This window comes from Meles meles, chromosome 9, assembly GCF_922984935.1.
Source record: "Meles meles chromosome 9, mMelMel3.1 paternal haplotype, whole genome shotgun sequence".
Lineage (NCBI taxonomy): Eukaryota > Metazoa > Chordata > Mammalia > Carnivora > Mustelidae > Meles > Meles meles.
Window position 1 is genome coordinate 96,681,046 of NC_060074.1, and position 20,049 is coordinate 96,701,094.

General features: G+C 39.7%; 1 protein-coding gene and 1 pseudogene across 1 annotated transcript in view; both read left to right on the plus strand.

Moving 5' to 3' along the window:
• Positions 1-508: 508 nt before the first annotated feature.
• The window catches only part of MAP3K19 (mitogen-activated protein kinase kinase kinase 19), a 43,271-nt gene continuing 23,730 nt past the window's right edge, over positions 509-20,049 (plus strand). Inside the window, exons 1-4 of the mRNA XM_046019299.1 lie at positions 509-608; positions 2,989-3,104; positions 5,556-5,671; positions 15,792-15,888. Of these exons, the coding sequence (XP_045875255.1) occupies positions 511-608; positions 2,989-3,104; positions 5,556-5,671; positions 15,792-15,888 (427 nt within the window). The 5' untranslated portion in view covers positions 509-510. The remainder of the gene's footprint in view (positions 609-2,988; positions 3,105-5,555; positions 5,672-15,791; positions 15,889-20,049) is intronic.
• On the plus strand, positions 18,757-19,227 carry LOC123950840 (annotated as a pseudogene).

The following is a 20,049-nucleotide window of genomic DNA, read 5'->3' on the forward strand; positions in this document are numbered from 1 at the left end:
TTCCTACCGACAGCTGAGGATTCTGAAGGTCAGAGAGTAGGATTGCCAGATTTTGCAAACAAAAAAATACAGGAATTTCAATTAAATTTGAATTTCAGATAAATACCAAATAAATTTTTTTCCAAATAAATCTTTTAATATGATTATGTCCCCCATGAAAATTATTCATTGCTTAACTGGATGTCCCTTATTTTATCAGGGTGATTTTATCAAGTGTTCTTCATATTACCCTATCAGGAAAGTTAAAGAATGAGTTTAAGGGAGTAAAATTCAAACCCAATTCTGTCTGGCTCTCAGGACTGTGTAATTTCATCAGCTCCTCCTCAATATAGATACTGAGAAAGAACGTATTGAAGTGAAAATGAAAATTTGGCTAAACAGGAAAATGCAAAGATTGGTATAAATAGACACACACTAAAAACAAAACAGAAATAAAGCTTCTTGTTTCTAAAGGCATCTGAAGAGTTCCTGGATATAAATTTCCCAAACCAACATGGCTTGACCCCTCTGATGCTGGCTGTGAGGGATGTGGATCTGTTCGAGAGTCTTGCTATGGCAACAGCCTACAGACCTGTGGAGGTTCTGTCTGAGCTCCTCCGGCATCACGCGTGAGTATGAGTGGTCAGTCGGCATCAGCGGAAGGGCGTCTTGCGTCACTGTTATTTTCAGAAGTCACTTGTAAATCTGAACATATAGATTGCTTCTTAAAATTCTTTTTTTTTTTAAAGATTTTATTTATTTATTTGACAGAGAGAAATCACAAGTAGGCAGAGAGGCAGGCAGAGAGAGAGGAGGAAGCAGGCTCCCCGCGGAGCAGAAAGCCCGATGTGGGGCTCGATCCTAGGACCCTGAGATCATGACCTGAGCCGAAGACAGCGGCTTAATCCACTGAGCCACCCAGGCGCCCCTGCTTCTTAAAATTCTACATATTGGGGAACCTGGCTGGCTCAGTAGATGGACTGTGACTCCTTATCTCGGAGTTGTAAGTTCAAGTCCCATGTTGGGTGTAGCGATTGCTTAAAAATAAAATCTTTAAAAAATTTATATTGAATTGAATGCACATATATGGTCATAAAAGGGGCTTAACAGTTGCAAAGTGATATATAGATGTTAGATGTTGCTATCTATTATTCTTATGATGTTGACCATTTGTTTAAATAATCTTTTGGTAGTTGTGAGGAGTGTCAAATACTACTTGAGTAGGCAGCTCCCTACCCCCAAAATGTTACTAATTATTTCAGAAAGCATTGTCAGTTATCAAAAGCAATTTTTATTTCCAGTTATCTAAAAATCGCTATATGCCAAAATGCTCTTTAGGAGGAGGGAAAGTAAACAATTAGCTTTTTTTTTTTTTTTAATCAGAGGATTAAAAAAGTTTTTCATGTTAGAATTGTAGTTTCCTAACACCATTACCTAGATATCTTGTCATCAAATAAGAACAGATGGACAAAATTCTTTCTCAGTACTTCGTATGAATTTTCTTTTAGGGATAAAAGAGGCAAGGGAGTTTCAAGAACAAAAGTAGAGTTAAGAACACGAGCTATTGTAAAAGGATCAGTTTAGTATAATAAGATGAAGATGGAAGTTTGAAGCTACCATAGACTTTAATGTTAAGAAACCACTGAGATTGTTGGGGCACCTGGGTGACTCAGTGGGTTAAGCCTCTGCCTTCAGCTCAGGTCACGATCTCAGGGTCCTGGGATAGGGTCCTGGGATCGAGTCCCACATCAAGCCCCGCATTGGGCTCTCTGCTCAGCAGGGAGCCTGCTTCCCCCTCCCTCTCTGCCTGCCTCTCTGCCTGCTTGTGATCTCTGTCTGTCAAATAAATAAATAAAATCTTTAAAAGAAAGAAAGAAACCACTGAGATTGTTTAACATGGAGAGTACTGAACACAACTCCGGAGATGGTGTTCAGTAGGCCTGGAGTGGGATCCAGAATATAGGAAATCAAAAAACACCACATTGAGAAACACTAATCAAGGCAAATGAGCAAGCTCAAGTCCCAATGAGTTAAATGACTTACTTATGGCCACATATCAAAGCAGTAGCTGTCCCCTGATTCTGGGTCCTATGCTATTTTTTGAATCATGACCTTCGATATAGAAAAAGCTGCAAGAGATTATTGTTGCAGGTGATAAAACATTAACCGGTCCCGTGAAAAAACAAAAACAAAAACAAAAACAGAAAAACCTGTCCCGTAGCAATAAGGAGATTAAAATTCAAAGCTGTTACATTGGAGACCACGACTGATGTGTTCCTTGTCCCAGACTGTGACTAGCAAAGCAAGTATAATCATTGTTTCCCTCCCCCTAATCTGTCAACAGGACTCTCATCATTTACCTTCTGGATCTCTCTGAGCTGATGTCTAATCCTAGGATTCAGTATGACATAGGATGTTTGTGCTTTTGAAGGAGTGCTAAGATCAGTCAGTGGGTTTAACAATCACAGAGCAAGGCAAAGGGAAATGAAAAGATCATGCAGAGGGATTTATGACAAGATTGATCCACTCAACCAGAGCGTGTGAAATAAACATATCAGCTTAATTCTATGCCATTCTACTATTTTGAATGGTAAAAGCTAGCTGTTAGCATTAGAAAAAAAAGAACTATCAAGAAAGTAAGAAGTTAGCTAAATCATTGGAAAGAAAAAAAGCAATCAAGTCAGCTATTTGGAGTGATAAGACAATAGTTTATCAGGATGTTTCAATCTTCATTTAATTTACTCATCATTAAAGAATTATGAAATTTTTTGCCCAAAGTTGGACATTTTCTACAAATATTGCAATTTTTTAGGTTGGGAGTAGAAATAAGATATCCAACATCATCCTTTTACTTAAAAATGTCACTCTCTCTTACATTTTGAAGTTATTGTCCGCTCCAAACTACATGATTGCTTTTCTTTATTTGATGTCAATGTTTTTCCTTTTAAATTGGTTCTTTCCTTAATAGATTTAACTAAATTATCTTTGATGTGATTTTATTCTTCCTAGAGATCCTAAACTCTGTGATTTTAGTGGAAAATCAGCAATACATTATGTGTCACAAATACAAAGTTTTAGGAAACAACAGTTATTGGACATTCTAATGAATTCTATGCCAAAACCAGGTAAGTACTTCTATTCCACTTTCAAAATTCCCCTTCCTGAAAAGCCTTATTAGAAATCTTTCTTCTTCAACGTGTATTTGATGGATTCATTTAAAGATATCAAGGCAGGGCACCTGGGTGTCTCAGGTGGTTAACTAGTAACATGTCTTCCACTCAGGTCATGATCCTGGAGTCCTGGGATGGAGTCCCCTATTGGGCTCCCTGGTCAGCAGGGAGTCTTCTTCTCTCTCTGACCCTACCCCCTCTCATGCCCTCTCTCTCTCAAATAAATAAATAAAATCTTTAAAAAAATAAAGATATCAAGGCAGCAACAATTTATTGAGCAGGGACCATATACAAGGCCCATGACTAGGCATTCTGGGGGTTGCAAAGAAATCTAAGACAGTGTCCAAACTCCTGAAAGTGTTTAGTTTGGTCAGGGACACATCAAGTAAGTCAGGAGAGAAAGAAATTTTCATGAGCTTGAAAGAGGAGAAGAGACATGCCATGGTCCTTAAATGCTAGATAAGATTTGGAAGGGAGAGAGGGACACCTGGGTAGTTCAGTCAGTTGGGCATCCAACTCTTGGTTTCTACTTAGGTCCTGATCTCATGGGCTGTGGGATCGAACCCCACCTCGGCATCCTAGCTTGATGGGAAGTCTGCCTGAAAGATTTTCTCCCCCTTTCCCCTGCTTGTTTGCATTCTATCGCTCTCTCAAAATAAATAAATAAATCCTTAAAAAAAGATTTGGAAGGAAGAAAAAAAGAGACAAGGTTTGATATAGGTAGGGAGAGAGAGTCTGAACAAAGAAATAGAATTAGTCGCAGAGAAAAAAGTAAAATGAAAGAAGTTTCATTGAGTAACATGTGACCTTGTGAAAGCTGCTTGACTTACTTGTCTGACTGAAGCTTCTGGGCTGAGAACAGGGCCATCCCAAGGAAGGTTTCATGATAGAAGTGAAACACAATCTGGTCCTGGAAAAGCGATGGGATCTGATTTTGTAGAGCAGAGGCATCATGGTGTAAGTGAGCCTCACTTATCCCAGGGGCAAACAAGACACTAGGAAGTTCGTACTGGGGAGCAGGAATACATAGTAAGATCAGATACCTAAAGAAACTGGGTCCATTGAAGATCGATTGAATGCAGATTTTTTTCAATAAAGTAGAGTCGCTAAAGAAGTTTAAGCCGGGGAGTAATGGAAGCCATGTTTTAGGAAAATTAAGCTGTTGTTATTGCGTAGAATGGACTCAAAGGAAGAGATTCATGGTGGGGAGCTCTATTAAGAGAGTATAGAAGTGCATGTGTGGTGACAATGACCGGAGAAGAGTCCTGGGTTTGGCGTGGGACTGCGCCTGCCAGGTGCTGGGTGCAGTGACCCTAAGAGGTATCGTGGATGAAAAATTCACAGCATTTAGAGATGTAAATCTGATGGAGACAAAAGTAAGGAGAGTTCAATTTGATTCCAAAGTTTCCGCCCAGGGAAGGGGGTAGGGGATGGAAAGACAATCAACAGAAGAGAAGACCACTCTTGTTTGGTGAGGATATTGGAGGTAATGAGTTCTAAAGCACGGCATTTGTTGGAACCTGGCCTTTCAAGTAGCAGTGTTCTGTAGGACAGGGCTGTGGGAGGGGATGTGTTGGTATTGTTTGGAAGCTCACTACAAAAAGGGAATTGTGAGGATCTGGAAGCAGGTAAGATCACCGGAGGTTTGCAAAGGGCTGAGCCGAGCAAGTATATCCACAGTTAGAGAGTGGTGTGCATGTAGGGACACAGGGCAGTGAGACAGAGAAGAAGGAACTGGGGAGAGTTGCAAGAAGCAAGGTGTGGGAAAATACCAACTTGGAAAAGAAGTTGCAAAGCAGACGTGGTAAGGAAGTGTGAAGTTGCAATGATAGGATAGAGGCTGAAGACTGCATGGAGTAAGGAAGGAAAATGGAGGGTCTGAGTAGAGATAAACCTTGTGCAATTTTGTATCAGTTACAAAATAACGGGAAGAGATCTTGGAAGAGGAAGAGGTTTTCATCAAAGAGCCTGCCCTTATTTGAAAAAGTCATGATAGCAGGAGGGGATGCATATGAGACCACAGTCCCTCAGTAACTAACTGGGAGTTCACCGTTTGGTGTTCAGAACTCTGCCAATTTAATCTGGCATCAAGTGCTAGACAGAAAATGTGCCTGGTCTTGGTAACTACAGAACAGATATAATTTCCAGCCCATTACTAGGGGTTTCACTTAGCAACTTTGCCTAACTTTTGTTTTTTAAGCAAACAAAAACCCATCCATTCTGTGGACTCTTCTCACACTCTTTCCTGTGATAATTATTGCCTGAAGCTTCATCAGGATCCCAGATCATGATTTTAGGAAAATCTATGACAAAATGGAACTGGTTTTAGAACCAAGAGCTAGATCTTCTTATAAGATTGAGAGAGATGAGTCTTATCAAAACACATTATCCTGTTTCTTTTGGCAGAAAGACATGCTGAATCTTTGCTTGACATTTGTCATGATACAAACTCTTCTCCACCCGATACGATGACAGTTACTAGAAACCAAAATATAATCTTACAAAGCATCAGCAGCAGTGAGGTAAGATGTTTCTTCTTCAAAGAAACTAACAAAAAATGAATAGCCTACTCACTCCATTGACAACTTATTTGTATTGCTTGAATATTTCGTAACAATCGTACATTACAACTATATTTTTAATGTAATCACAAAGTAATTGAAAGCACAATTAATAAGACAGTGTTCCGGGGCGCCTGGTGGCTCAGTGGGTTAAAGCCTCTGCCTTCAGCTTGGGTCATGATCCCAGGGTCCTGGGATTGAGCCCCGCATCGAGCTCTCTGCTCAGCAGAGGGCCTGCTTCCTCCTCTCTCTCTCTCTGCCTGCCTCTCTGCCTCCTTGTGATCTCTCTGTCAAATAAATAAATACAAAAAAAGAAAAAAAAAAAGACAGTGTTCCACAGGTTTAATCTCAGAGCAGTAATTAGCTAGTCAGCTTGGAGTCTTGTGCATTGTGTGTGTGTGTGTATACCTAATACCACAGAATATTGGACCCGTATTAAATAATAAAATATAGCTTATGTTTATGTGTGTAAATGTGGAAAAAGAGAAGACCATTAATCTGATCATGTCAAGTCCATTCAGAGGGTACCACAAAGAAGGTGCTTCCTCTTGGCCACAGTCATCACCACACCCCAACAATCCCCTGCCATGATGAATGACTCCACAAGAAGTCCCTCACAGTTCAGTAACAGTACTAGTGACAAACAGTGTAATCCATAGAAAACTGTGGACTGATACACAATATATACAATAAACTGGTAACAGTGGTTGCCCACAGGGAGAGAATTGGAGACAAACTTTGCATTGTGTACTCATTTGTACCTTTTCAGTTTTTATGAAAATTAACATAGCCCAGACAGTTAAAAATATTGCTACCCTATATTTTGTTGGTAGGAAAAAATACGGCCACAAATTGTTTATTTTTAAAAGTTGATGAGGGGGATGCCTGGGTGGCTCAGTTGGTTAAGCCTCTGCCTTTATTTAGCTCAGGTCATGATCCCAGGGTCCTGAGATGGAGCCCAGTGTCCTGTTCCCTGCTCATCAGGGAGCCTGCTTCCCTTCTCGCCCTGCTGCTCCCCCTGCTTGAGCTCTCTTTCTCTCTCTGTCAAATAAATAAGTAAAATCTTTATTTAAAAAAAAAAGTTAATGAGGTATGGAGTATAATATTTATAAACAATAATAAGGACTTTTGGAGATTGGTAAAGACCTTTCAGTCCCTTTCTCCTCTGAAAAATCATCCCAAAACAACAAAGAAAACAAAAACCAAAAATTTAATTTGAAAAAATTTCTTGGGGCGCCTGGGTGCTCAGTTTCTGCTCAGTAAAGTTTCTGCCTGCAGTTTAGACCATGATCCCAGGGTTCTGGGATTGAGCCCCATGTAGGGCTCCCTGCTCAGCGGGGAGTCTGCTTCTCCCTCTTCCTCTGCCCCTCCCCCCGACTTATTCTCTCTCTCTCAAATAAATAAATAAAATCTTTTAAAAAAAAAACAAATCAAACTTTCTTGTTTTGAAATAATTATAGATTTATCAGAACTTATAAAAATAGTACAAAGACATCATGTGTAAACTTCACCAGCGTCCCCCAATGGGAACTATTATAACTATAGCCGATTGTCAAAACTGGGAAGGTGACATGATGCATTACAATTACCTAAACTACAGACCCTGCTTGGATTTCACTAGAATTTGCATACATTCTTTTTTCTTTCTTTCTCTGTTTTTGTGTGTCTGAGTATACAATTCTGTGACATTTCTTTTTTTCCCTAAGATTTTATTTATTTATTTATTTGTTTTAGAGAGTGAGTCCCCATGCTGAACGGGGAGCCCCAGGGGGCTAATCCCATGACCCCGAGACCATGACTGGAGACGAAACGTAGACTAGGTCACCTAACCAACTGAACCACCCAGGCACCCCTGGTTCTGTGACGGTTCATCCCCTGAATCACCAGAATCAAAAACTGGAAACTGGCACCACAAGGGTGACTTCATAGCCTCACCCTCTTCCCTTCTCTAACCCCTGGCAGCCACTGATCTCTTCTCCATCTCCATAATTTTGTCATTTTGAGAATGTCTTATGCATGGAATTACCATACATAAAAACTTCAGATTGGGTTTTTCTACTCAGCATAATGCTCTTGAGATAGACCCAAGTCCTATCAAGTTTCTTTACATTGCTAAGTAGTATTCTATGGCACAGATATTCACAGTTTACTTAACCATTCACTTGTTGAGAGTCATTTAGGTTGTTTCCAGTTTTGAGCTATTATATATAAATCAACTATGAGCAATTGTGAATAGATTTCTGTATAAATATATATTTTCGTTTCTCTAGGATCAAGTCCAGGAATCCATTTACTGGGTCATATGGTAAATGTCTGTGTAACTTTTTTTTTTAAGATTTTATTTATTTGACACAGAGAGAAAGATCACAAGTAGGCAGAGAGGCAGGCAGAGGGAGAGGGGGAAGCAGGCTCCTTACTGAGAAGAGAGCCCAATGCAGGGCTCAAGCCCAGGACCCCGAGATCATGACCTGAGCCGAAGGCAGAGGTTTAACCCACTGAGCCATCCAGGCACCCCTCTATCATTTTATATTTCCATTAGCAATGAATGAGACGTCCAGTTTTTCTGTCCCCTGGCCAGCATTTAGCACTATCAGTATTTTTTATTTTAACCATCTTAATAGATGTATGGTGGTCTCTCATTGTGGTTTTAATTTGCACTTCCCTAATGACTGATGTTGAACATATTTTCATGGGTTTACTATTCTCCATTAGCATAAATCGTTCGAACTTTTGTAAGTTTTTTGATTGGTTTGTTTTCTTACCGTTGGGTTTAGAGAATTCCTTATATATTCTGGATATGTGATTTGCAAATATTTTCTACTAGGCAATAGGAAGAACTGGCTTGTTATTTTCATCTCTGTAACTTGGCTTTCATCAAATAAAAGTTTTTTGTTATTTATTTATTTAGTTATTTATTTATTTATTTTAAGATTTTATTTATTTATGTGACAGAGATAGAGCAAGAGAGGGAACACAAGCGGGGGGAGTGGGAGAGGGAGAAGCAGGGGAGAAGCAGGTTTCCCACTGAGCAGGGAGCTGGACACTGGGCTTAATCCCAGGACCCCGGGATCATGACCTGAGCTAAAGGCAGACATTTAACAACAGAGCCACCCAGGCGCCCCCCAAAGTTTCTCATTTTGATGAAAATCAATTCATCTATTTTTTATGGGTTTTAATTCTCATGTTATATCTAAGAATTCTTTTACTTGATCTGGGTCCTGGTTACACAAATGTGTTCAGTTTGTAAAAATTTACAGATCTATGCACTTTTCTGAATGTATGCTACACTTAAATTGAAGGTAATGGCAAGGGGAGGCATATGCTTTCAAATACCTGAGAAGAGAATTGGTCCCAGCCTCGGATTCTATATCCAGACAAACTATCAATCAAGTATTAGAGTTGAATAAAGAAATTTTTCAGACATACTTAACACTCAAGCATTTTACTTCTCAAATACCTTTTAAGGAAACTACTATGTGCCCTATTAAATTAAGGGAATAGAGGGGCAGTTGGCTGGCTCAGTCAGTAGAGCATGTGACCCTTGAACTTGGATTTGTAAGCTCGAGCTCCATGTTGGGGGTAGAGATTACCAAAAAAAAAAATAAATAAATAAATAAAATCTTTAAAAAAAATTAAGGGAATAGATAAAAATAAAGAAGGAAATTTGGACCATGATGCAGGGGATCTGGAATCTAACACAAGAGATAGAGAATCATTGGTATTATGGAGAAGGCAAGTTCCAAGGTGTCAGCCATGTATCAAGTCTAGGGAACAAAGAGCTGAGATAATTTGGGGTGGGGGGGGGAGAAGAGCAGGATAATGGGGATTTCCAGGAAAGCAATGGAACTAATATATTATCTCATATATTTAACCAAGTGGAGAAATCACTGGAGGTTGGGAAGATTTAGGGATTAAAAAATATAAGAAAATGAGTAAAACAAAACAGAAATAAAAATGAGGGTATAAGAATATGGTACTGTCTTCATAATAAAAAGTCAGTAGGTAATATTTCGTTTTGATGACTCAGGAGATAGCAGGACTATTGTATCAGCTAGAGATATGGAAGAAAATATCAAAAGAAACAATTAAAATGTTGGAAGTGGTTACCTCAGAGGGAAAGGGTGGGGAAGGAAACTGATGACCTTTACTTAAAAGTTTTTACCATTATTTGACTTTTTAAAAATATGTAAGTTTGACACACATTGAAATTAATTTAAAATTAAAATATAGAGATGGTTGGGGGCACGTGGCTGGCTCAGTTGGTAGAGGATGCAACTCTTGATCTCCGGTTGTGAGTTCGAGCCCCACATCGGTTGTAGAGATTACTTAAAAACAAAATCTTTAGGGGCGCATGACTGGCTCAGTTGGTTAAGTATCTGCTTTTGGCTCAGGTCATGGTCCTGGAACCAACCCCCACATCAGGCTCCCTGCTCAGGAGAGAGTCTGCTTCTCCCTCTCCCTCTGCTCCTCCCCCTGGTTGTGCTCTCTCACTCAAATAAAGTCTAAAAAAAATAAAATCTTTAAAAATATATGTATAGAAATGGTTAAATCAGGACTCCTTTGGGGCATGGGATGGGATGAGGTAGAATGGAAATGTGTATTTTAATACTATTATTACTATTTTTTAATATTAAAAAACAGTGTAAGGGTGTCTGGCTGGCTCAGTTGGTAGAGCACGTGACTCCTGATCTCAGGGTTGTGAGTTCAAGTCCCATAGTGGATGTACTTAAAATCTTTAAAAAATAAAAAAATAAAAACCCAGCTTATTTAATACTATTTGAGTATTTTCCTTTGTGAATTTATAATTTTTTAAAGCAGGTTAAAAAACAAAAACCAAACCAGAGTTGCTTTGATACACTGGTTCTCCACAGGGGGGCGATCTTGCCCTCCAGGGGGCATCTGGCTGCATTTGGAGACATTTCTGGTGTCACAACTGGGGTGGAGGGGCAACTGGCATCTAGTGTGGGTAGGGGTGAGGGATTCTGCTAAACATCCTAGAGGGCACAGGATAATACACACAATGGCAAGTTATCCAGTCCCAATGTCAGTAGGGGTGAGGCTGAGCAACCCTGCAAGGAGCGCATTTTGTCACAACATTGAAGGTTGTCTTGGTTTTGGTTACTAATTACTAATATTAGTAACCAAATTTTATTGAAATAAAATACCTAGAGACTAATCTTGAAAGTAACAGTCATGCATTAGAAATTGGTTAACAAAAACACATTTGCTTTTCATTTTTTAATGGTATGTTTAAGCAATTTTCTTTTGTAAAAGAATTAAACATCCCTTTACAGTAGTACAGTTTTTTCCATGCCACTTAAAAACGCTTATTGAGCCTTCACTCCGTATTTTTCTTATTATGATTTAAATAATTTTGAAGTCATTTCTGAGGGAGAAACAGACTCTGACTATTGAACTTGCCTTTTCTCTCTCGTGCTTTCTGTAGGGTTTAAATCATAAAACCCAAGGTCATCCTTCACTTCTTTTCTTTGAATGAAAGCTTGGTTTTCTTTTTCGCTGTCTGCAATAGATTTTTCTCGTTTACGAATATAGGCAGCTGCCTTACTTGTGGGATTGCCCCCTGCGAGACTTTCCAGCCTCTCCCAATCTCCTTTCATCTAAGGAGAATCTTCCTTCCTGATTTAATTACGTATGATTCCTCTGCCTCTCTTCTCTTCTGTACGTTTGGGATTCCGTTGTTTGTAGATTCGAATGCTATACCCTTTTTCTAGTCTATTGTTATCTCCCGCATCATTGTCAGTGGTTTATGAAATCCATTTATGTTGGTGTTGCTCTAATATTTTCTCTCCTTCACTCATGACTGTCATTATTTCAGTTGTCCTCCTTGGGGCACCCAAGTACATCTTGAAATCTTTCATATTTATCATTCTAAAGGAAATTAGAAAATCTGGAGCTGTTTCTGTTTTAAAGTCTTCTTTACATCCTTTTTTGTGTATGTGTGATGCTCATGGTTTTTCAGTTTATTCTATGGAAGAAATTGTCGTCAGATACTTACAGGTGTCACATATCTTTTATTTTTTTTTCCCATGCAAAACTTACAAATTGGGTTTTAGTATCCTTGTCTCTTAATTTTGCTTACTGTTACTGATTCTTTTCTTTCTGGTCCTTTTTTTCCCCCCTTAATATTTTATTTATTTATTTGAGAGAGAGAGAGAGAAAGAGCATGAGCAGGGAGGAGGGGCAGGAGGCGAAGGACAAGCAGACTCCCCACTTATCAGGGAGCCTGACAGTGCTCTATCCCAGGACCCTGGGATCATGACCTGAACTAAAGGCAGACACTTGGCCTACTGAGCCACCCAAGCACCTTCTGGTTCTTTTTGAGATTCTTTATTTTAAGCGTTTCATGGTAGCATGAATGCAGAAGGTTAAGGACTCTGGAACCAGACTTCAGAGTCTGAGTGTGATTCCTGGCTCTACCACTAGCTAGCTACATAACCTTGGTTAACCTCTCTGGGCCTGTGTGTAAAAAGAAAACAACAGTTCTTACCTTTAGAGTTAGTGTGAGGATTAAATGGTTAATATGTGTAAGTTGCATAGAGGAGTGTCTGACACGATGTATGTAAATGCTAGTCATCATCATGGGTTTTTGTAAGTAGGTGTGCACAGACTCTGCATCTTTCAGATTTTCCAAAAGAACCAACTAATAAATGAACTGAGCAGTAGAGACTGATCACAGCTCATTAATAACATAGATACCTGATGTGAAGGCCAATTGTATATCAAGGCTTCCATATGAAGCCTGCTATTTTCCAAAGCTTAGCATAAAAATTTCATTGTGTCAATGTAATTATATGAAATCGTAGAAATCTATTTCGAGGTCTCATAGAGTGTTCCAGACTAAGGATATATATATATATATACATATATATATATATATGGATCCTTAGTCTGGAGATAGATATATATAGATATATAGATAGATAGATATATATACACACACACACACATACATATATATACACACATACATATATATATACATACATATATATGTATATATGTATTTTTTTCTTTATATATATTTTTATACATTTATATATATATATAGATAGAATTTTTTCCTTTATATATATATAAAGGAAAAATTCAGGGGTCAATAAACATGTGAAACTATCTGTAAACTTTTTTACTAATCAAAGTGTGCACATTCAAAGAACAATAAGATGAGCAATTTCATGTGTTTTATCCCTAAAAATGAAAAGTGATAATAATTGCTAAGGGAGCAGGTGTAGCAAAACACCCTAATGCATTGCTGGTAGAGTGTAAGTAGTAAGTGCGAACTTCTAAAGTAATGGGTGAGGGCCCCTGGGTGGCTCAGATGGTTGAGCCTCTGCCTTCGGCTCAGGTCACCATCCCAGGGTCCTGGGATTGAGTCCCACATCGGGTTACTTGCTCAGCAGGGAACCTGCTTCTTCTTCTCTCTCTGTCAAATAAATAAATAAAATCTTTTAAAAAAATTAAATAAAAGTAAAGTAATGTGTGTAAAACAACTTAAAAATGCTCATAGTCTTTGGATCAATAATTCCATATCTAGAAATTTACTCTAAAGAAATAATACAGGGGCGCCTGGGTGGCCCAGTTGGTTAAGCCTCTGCCTTCAGCTCAGGTCATGATCTCAGGGTCCTGGGATCGAGTCCCACATTGGGCTCTCTGCTCGGCGGGGAGCCTGCTTCCCCCTCTTTCTCTACCTGCCTCTCTGCCAACTTGTGGTCTCTGTCTGTCAAATAAATAAATAAAATCTTAAAAAAAAAAGAAATAATACAAAATTGGGGTATTCATTGCAAGGATGTTCACAGCACAATGTGTAATACTGAAGAATTAAGAACTGCCTAATAAGCATTCTGGGCTTCTATTGTAAGACTCACGGGTTTAATGAAACATTGTTATGATAGATATTTGTTGAGGGAAAGAATTTACAATTACCTTAAAATAATGTTTACTTAGTAAATTGCTATGTAATTTGTACTTGTCTTCAGTGAAAAACCTGGATAAAACAATGTATGATGCAACTCTATTTTTAAATACTTTGGGAAAAGACTAAGGAAATATTATTTCCATGTTAACAGAATTTGCTTTTCATTTGTAGGATAATAGGAGATTTTTTTTCTACTGCATTAAAAAAATTTTTTTTGTATTTCTATATATTCTAAAAAGAGTTCCCCACTCCCCCTTTGTTTGTTTTTTTTTTTTAAAGATTTTGTTTATTTATTTGACAGAGAGAGATCACAAGTAGGCAGAGAGGCAGGCAGAGAGAGAGAGGGGAGGGAAGCAGGCTCCCTGCTGAGCAGAGAGTGGGATATGGGGCTTGATCCCATGATCCTGCGTAAATGAATGGGATGGAGAAGAAATGTGCCCCATAGTGGTAGAATTTTTGAAATGCAGAGAAGAGCAAGCCGTGAAATTCACAACAGCCTAGTATCAGGGTGACCCAGCCCAGGTCTCCTATTTGCCAATGACAGCCGGGATGGTCTGAGACAGGGTACACAACCCTTGCCAGGTGATAGAAAATGCTTTAAAAAGCAGGTCCTGGGGTGCCTGGGTGGCTCAGTGGATTAAGCCGCTGCCTTCAGCTCAGGTCATGATCTCAGGGTCCTGAGATCGAGCCCCGCGTCGGGCTCTCTGCTCCACAGGGAGCCTGCTTCCTCCTCTCTCTCTGCCTACTTGTGATCTCTCTCTGTCAAATAAATAAAATAAAATCTTAAAAAAAAAAAAAGCAGGTCCTGCTGCGTAATACGTATGACTATGAAGTTATTATGATTGAATACCTAATGGCAGTGTAATACGTATGACTATGAAGTTATTATGATTGAATACCTAATGGCAGTGTAAATGAAGTATTTTACTTTTAGTATTTTCTGTGAAAATTAAGATGAACAAAGTGGAAAAGATTCCCAAGTTCGACTGGTTATGAATGAATGACATTTCAGAATCTTTGTGATGGACTGCCCTGCCCACCTGTGTGACAGGCATCTGCGCTTAGGGCAAAGACTTTATATCCAACAGTTCCCTTAAATAGGCGGCTCACCCAGATAAGAGAAGCCAGAGAGCTCATTGTAACTTCCAGGTTATGAGGGGATATTTTAACAACCGCTTGCCTCTATCACTGTTATAGACATTAAATAGGGCAAAATCACTGGCAGCAACAACTTCTAAGGAAGGAACCTATCGACAACAATGAATTCTAATAAGAAAACACTTCTCATTTGGAGAATTAGGGATTACTTTTCATAAATCAAGTTGGTTTTCAACCATGGTTCTTAGCATAATGATTACTTTCTACACGGTAGAAAGGAAGTTTTTCCTTCCTTGAGAGGTTGCATGCCATGATTAGATCAGAAAGCTGTCATAGTGAAAACTTTAATCAGCTTTGCTGTCTTCTTTCAGTCTAGAGTTATATCTGCAGCTTCCATATGGGGCAGGGATTTCCATCCTTGCCAACTGTAAATGATGCCCCAGGGAGGCATTATGGAAAAAAAATCATGTTCCTTTGGGGTTGTTCACTGCTGTGGCCAAAGGATTCTTTCCAGTTACCCACCCAGATGGAATTCGTGGCAGCTTAGCAGCCTGGATGCTGACATGATAAAAAGTATAAGATATTGAATTTCTATGTGTCTATGTGATTTCAGCTTTGATCTTCATTTTCGATTATGCACTTAATCATGTCCATGGGACTGTCTGAGCTTGGTGCTCAGGAGGATATACTTTTCCCATTATTTCAGTCTTAAATACTTTCTCCAACTTAAAAGGAATCCACTGTGTGTAACTTAGAAAATCACTATTAGAAAAGTCACTATTCTTTTTTTTTTTAAAGATTTTATTTATTTATTTGACAGACAGAGATCACTAGTAGGCAGAGAGGCAGGCAGAGAGGGGGAAGCAGGCTCCCCGGTGAGCAGAAAGCCCAATGTGGGGCTCGATCCCAGGACCCTGGGACCACGGCCTGAGGCAAAGGCAGAGGCTTTAACCCACTTAGCCACCCAGGCACCCCAAAAAATCATTATTCATTCTGTCAACAAAGTAGTACATTGAATAATTGAGTTGCTATTTCATGATATTGCAGGAGTTTGACCAAGACGAGGACTGTAGTCATTCCATATTGGTTAGTGAAGGAGGAGATCCAAGTGGTGATGGACAAGATTGGCAACCCGGGACAGAAGGTATCTGGGCTATTATTTGTGTTATTGTATACACTGATTATTTGGACTCCACTCTCTCTCCACCCTGCCACCCCAATTTCAGTAGTCTTGGTAGAGAACTTTGAAAACACAGAAAAGTTCAAAGGTCAAGAAAATCCACTCACAGACCTATCCTTTGATCTTTAGCTCAATCAGAGTCTTGGCCACATGCCAGCTAAAATGGCCATCTCTCTTATGTCTCTCTCTTGATTCACCTCACTCCAACTCAGCTGGCCATCCTCCCCCGCTTTCCATCTTGTCTGATAACATCTTTCCCCCCATTTCTTTCCTCTCAGAATCTTCCATCAGCTCCAGGCATCAGTTCTCTTCCAGAAACAAGCATTTCTCCATCAGCTGTTATCCCAGGGCTTCTCTCTTCAGAAAAAGATGGGGAACTAAAGAAGGCCCTAAAGCCCCAAGTCTCAGTCTTTTATTCCATGAGGACATAAGTCTGGAATTTTCCAGAACAACACCCATTCCAAATATGTTATCCTGTCACATCCATGAGTGCCTTTGCATTTAACAGACCACAAGGTATTTGCAGATTCTCACTTCAGAAAACAGTCTCCACAAAGATCACAGTGATCTACTCACCTATAAATTTCTTAAATTAAATGTTTATTCACACTGCTCCAGTTTCTCTTCGGCAGTTTTCTGGCTTCCATTTCTAACTCTGCAGGGAAGCTGTCCTCTTGGATTCTTTTCTCCGCAACCCGGTGAACCTCCTCAAACACCACAGTGCCAGCCCAACCACTATCTCCTTTGGCCCCTTATGCGATGCTGCCCTCTCCTGTCGAGCTCCTGTCTCTCTCAAACTCACTTGGAATCTCCTTTGTCCAGGCTGAGGGTGGTGAATAACTAAATAATTAAAATTTTAAAAATCCTGGCCCTCTTCCAAACACCCCTTGTGGTCTGACTTTGACTTTTGAACATTTCAAAGCAGAGTTCTCAGAACAGTTGTGTCCCAAGTACCCTCCAAGAGATTAAATAATTTGTTTATTCTACTCTATTTGGAGATGACTTGCCATTTGAGGTGCAATTAATTCTTTTAAAATAATTTATAATGTCAGGGGGAACTGGGTGGCTCGGTTAGTTAAGCTTCTGGCTTCGGCTCAGGTCACGATCTCAGGGTCCTGGGATGGACCCCTGCTTCGGGCTCCCTGCTCGGCGGAGAGCCTGTTTCTCCTCCTGCCTCCCACCTCGACCCCCACTCCTTGTACTCGCTCTCTTGCTCACTCTTTCTCTCTCTCAAATAAATAAAACATTTATAATTTTAAATGTTTAAATTTTAAAACATTTATAATTTTTTATAATTTTAAAATATAAAAATTTTTGTAAAGGAGTCATAGCACATATGTAAGACCTCCATTAAACTCTTGCTTAAAATTTTGCTTGAAATTTCTCAAATTTGAAAGAAGCACTTATGTTTTTGCTAAATTTTCTTCTCATAGTTATTCGTCTTTAGTAGTCACTCTTTCAAGTCACAAGTGTGAAATAAAAACGTTTGGGGCACTAGTGTGCGTTGTATTCACCTTAAGTATCAATAAATCTCTTGAACTCCCATTTACAGATTTTTAACATACTTGCAGTTGTTGATGTTTAAGTGTTGGCACACTTTATAAAGACTTTATGTACATGCCATGTGAGTTTCCATCCTGTTGTAGATACACACATTTAATCATTTAGTTTATCTTTTTGTTCACTGTATTCTCTTCAAAAGGGAGTATGGGGGCACCTGGGTGGCTCAGTGGGTTAAGCCTCTGCCTTCGGCTCAGGTTATGGTCTCAGGGTCCTGGGATCAAGCCCCACATCTGGCTCTCTGCTCAGCAGGGAGCCTGCTTCCTCCTCTCTCTCTGCCTGCCTCTCTGCCTGCTTGTGATCTCTGTCTGTCAAATAAATAAATAAATCTTAAAAAAAAAAAAAGGGAGTATGACCAAAATATATATAAACTCTATAGCGTTTAGATCACACCCATAGACTTTAACAGCTAAATATTCCTGCAGCCTGCACTGGCTTAATTATAGGCTTTTATAGATGGTAATTTAAAAAGTACAATTTATGCCACCCCTAAAAAATTCCTCATCTTGGGCACCTGGGAGGCTCAGTTGGTTGAGCAACTGCCTTCGGCTCAGGTCATGATCCGGGTTCGAGTCCCACATTGGGCTCCCCCTGCTCTGTGGGGAACCTGCTTCTCCTTCTCCCTCTGCCTGCCACACCCCCTGCTTGTTCTCTCTCTCTCTCTCTCTCTGTCAAATAAATAAATGAAAACTTAAAAAAAAAAAACCCTCATCTTTTTCCTTAGTATAAAAATCTTGCATTCATCAATCAGCTATGTTCCTAGAACAATTATCAGAGGCAAACCTTGAAGACTACCTTGAACATGTAAAATTCCTCTCTTCATAAATGGAATAAGAACTTATTTCCTAAAAGTACTGTGCTTAAAATTTCTTAATGCACTGTATCCGTTAGGATTCTTGTTGCAAAAAACAAAATTTAATTGAGTTAGCAATAAAATATATTAGAAAACTCACAGACCATTGAAAAGCCAAAGGAGAAGAACAGACTCTAGGTTCGATTGTCAGGAAGAATTCTGGTAATTACATCTCAAAGCCAGCTGCTCACCCCCATATCACGCTGCTCTGCCCCAACCAGAAAGTTGCTCACATATCAAGCTTGGAAACTCATCCACCTGCACACAAGAACACCAGCAAAAACGATGACCGCGTCTTACCTTTTTCATGTAACTCATGAAAAAACTCTGTCTCTCCAGTTGGCTTTCTGAACTCAAGTGGCAAAGGAGACTGGAAAATACAGTTTAAAAAAAAAAAAAAATCCGGCCCTTTTACGAAGATGGCACCAAAAGCTAAGAAGGAAGCCCCTGCCCTTCCCAAAGCCGAAGCCAAAGCAAAGGCTTTGAAGGCCAAGAAAGCGGTGCTGAAAGGCGTCCACAGTCACAAAAAAAAGAAGATCCGCACATCACCTACATTCTGACGACCCAAGACTCTGCGTCTCTGCAGGCAGCCCAAATACCCTCGAAAGAGCGCCCCCAGGAGAAACAAGCTTGATCACTATGCCATAATCAAGTTCCCCCTGACTACTGAGTCAGCCATGAAGAAACTAGAAGACAACAACACACTTGTGTTCATTGTGGATGTCAAGGCCAACAAGCACCAGATCAAACAGGCTATGAAGAAGCTCTATGACATTGATGTAGCCAAGGTCAACACCTTAATCAGGCCTGATGGAGAGAAGAAGGCATACATTCGACTGGCCCCTGACTATGATGCTTTGGATGTTGCCAACAAAATTGGGATCATCTAAACTGAGTCCAGCTGGCTAAATCTAAATACAGTTTTTTCATGATAAAAAAAAAAATCCGTGTTGAGAATCACGGTGTAGGAAATTATGAAAGTGTGGAGAGGGTGTCAAAATATTTTTTTTAAAGATTTTTTATTTACTTATTTGACAGAGAGAGATCACAAGTAGGCAGAGAGGCAGGCAGAGAGAGAGGGAAGCAGGCTTGCTGCTGAGCAGAGAGCCCGATGCGGGACTCGATCCCAGGACCCTGAGATCATGACCTGAGCCGAAGGCAGCGGCTTTAACCACTGAGCCACCCAGGCGCCCCGGGTGTCAAAATATTTTGAACTTTGATGCCCACCAATTTAAACAGAACCAGCAGAAAACACAGGAAAGGAAGACACTTCTGGAGACAATAATGTTTCATCACTGAGTGAATTAGACTGGGCCATTTTTCAGTTTTCATTTTAATAATGGCTGAACTTTAGCAAATTAAGGATCATTTTCCCACTTTGAATATCATTTTCACCTCTTCTGAAAAATTGTTTCTGGCTATATTTAAACGTTGCCTTAGTTTCTCTCTACTGTAACCTTTTTCTGGTAGGCTTGCTTGACCTCTTCTTAAGTGGAAGGGCACACTCAGGAGCAAGGCTTCTACTTCTACATGTGAAAATGCATAATCTTTTCTGGCCCACTGGGTAGGTTCAGAGGTTTCCACGACCATTTGCACTATTAGAGAGACAAAATGGGGAACATCTGTATGTTCCCAGCTGATTTCAGAGTCAGCATGTTCTATAATACCCCCCACCCCGCAATTTAGGACCAACAATTAGGATGGGGTCATTA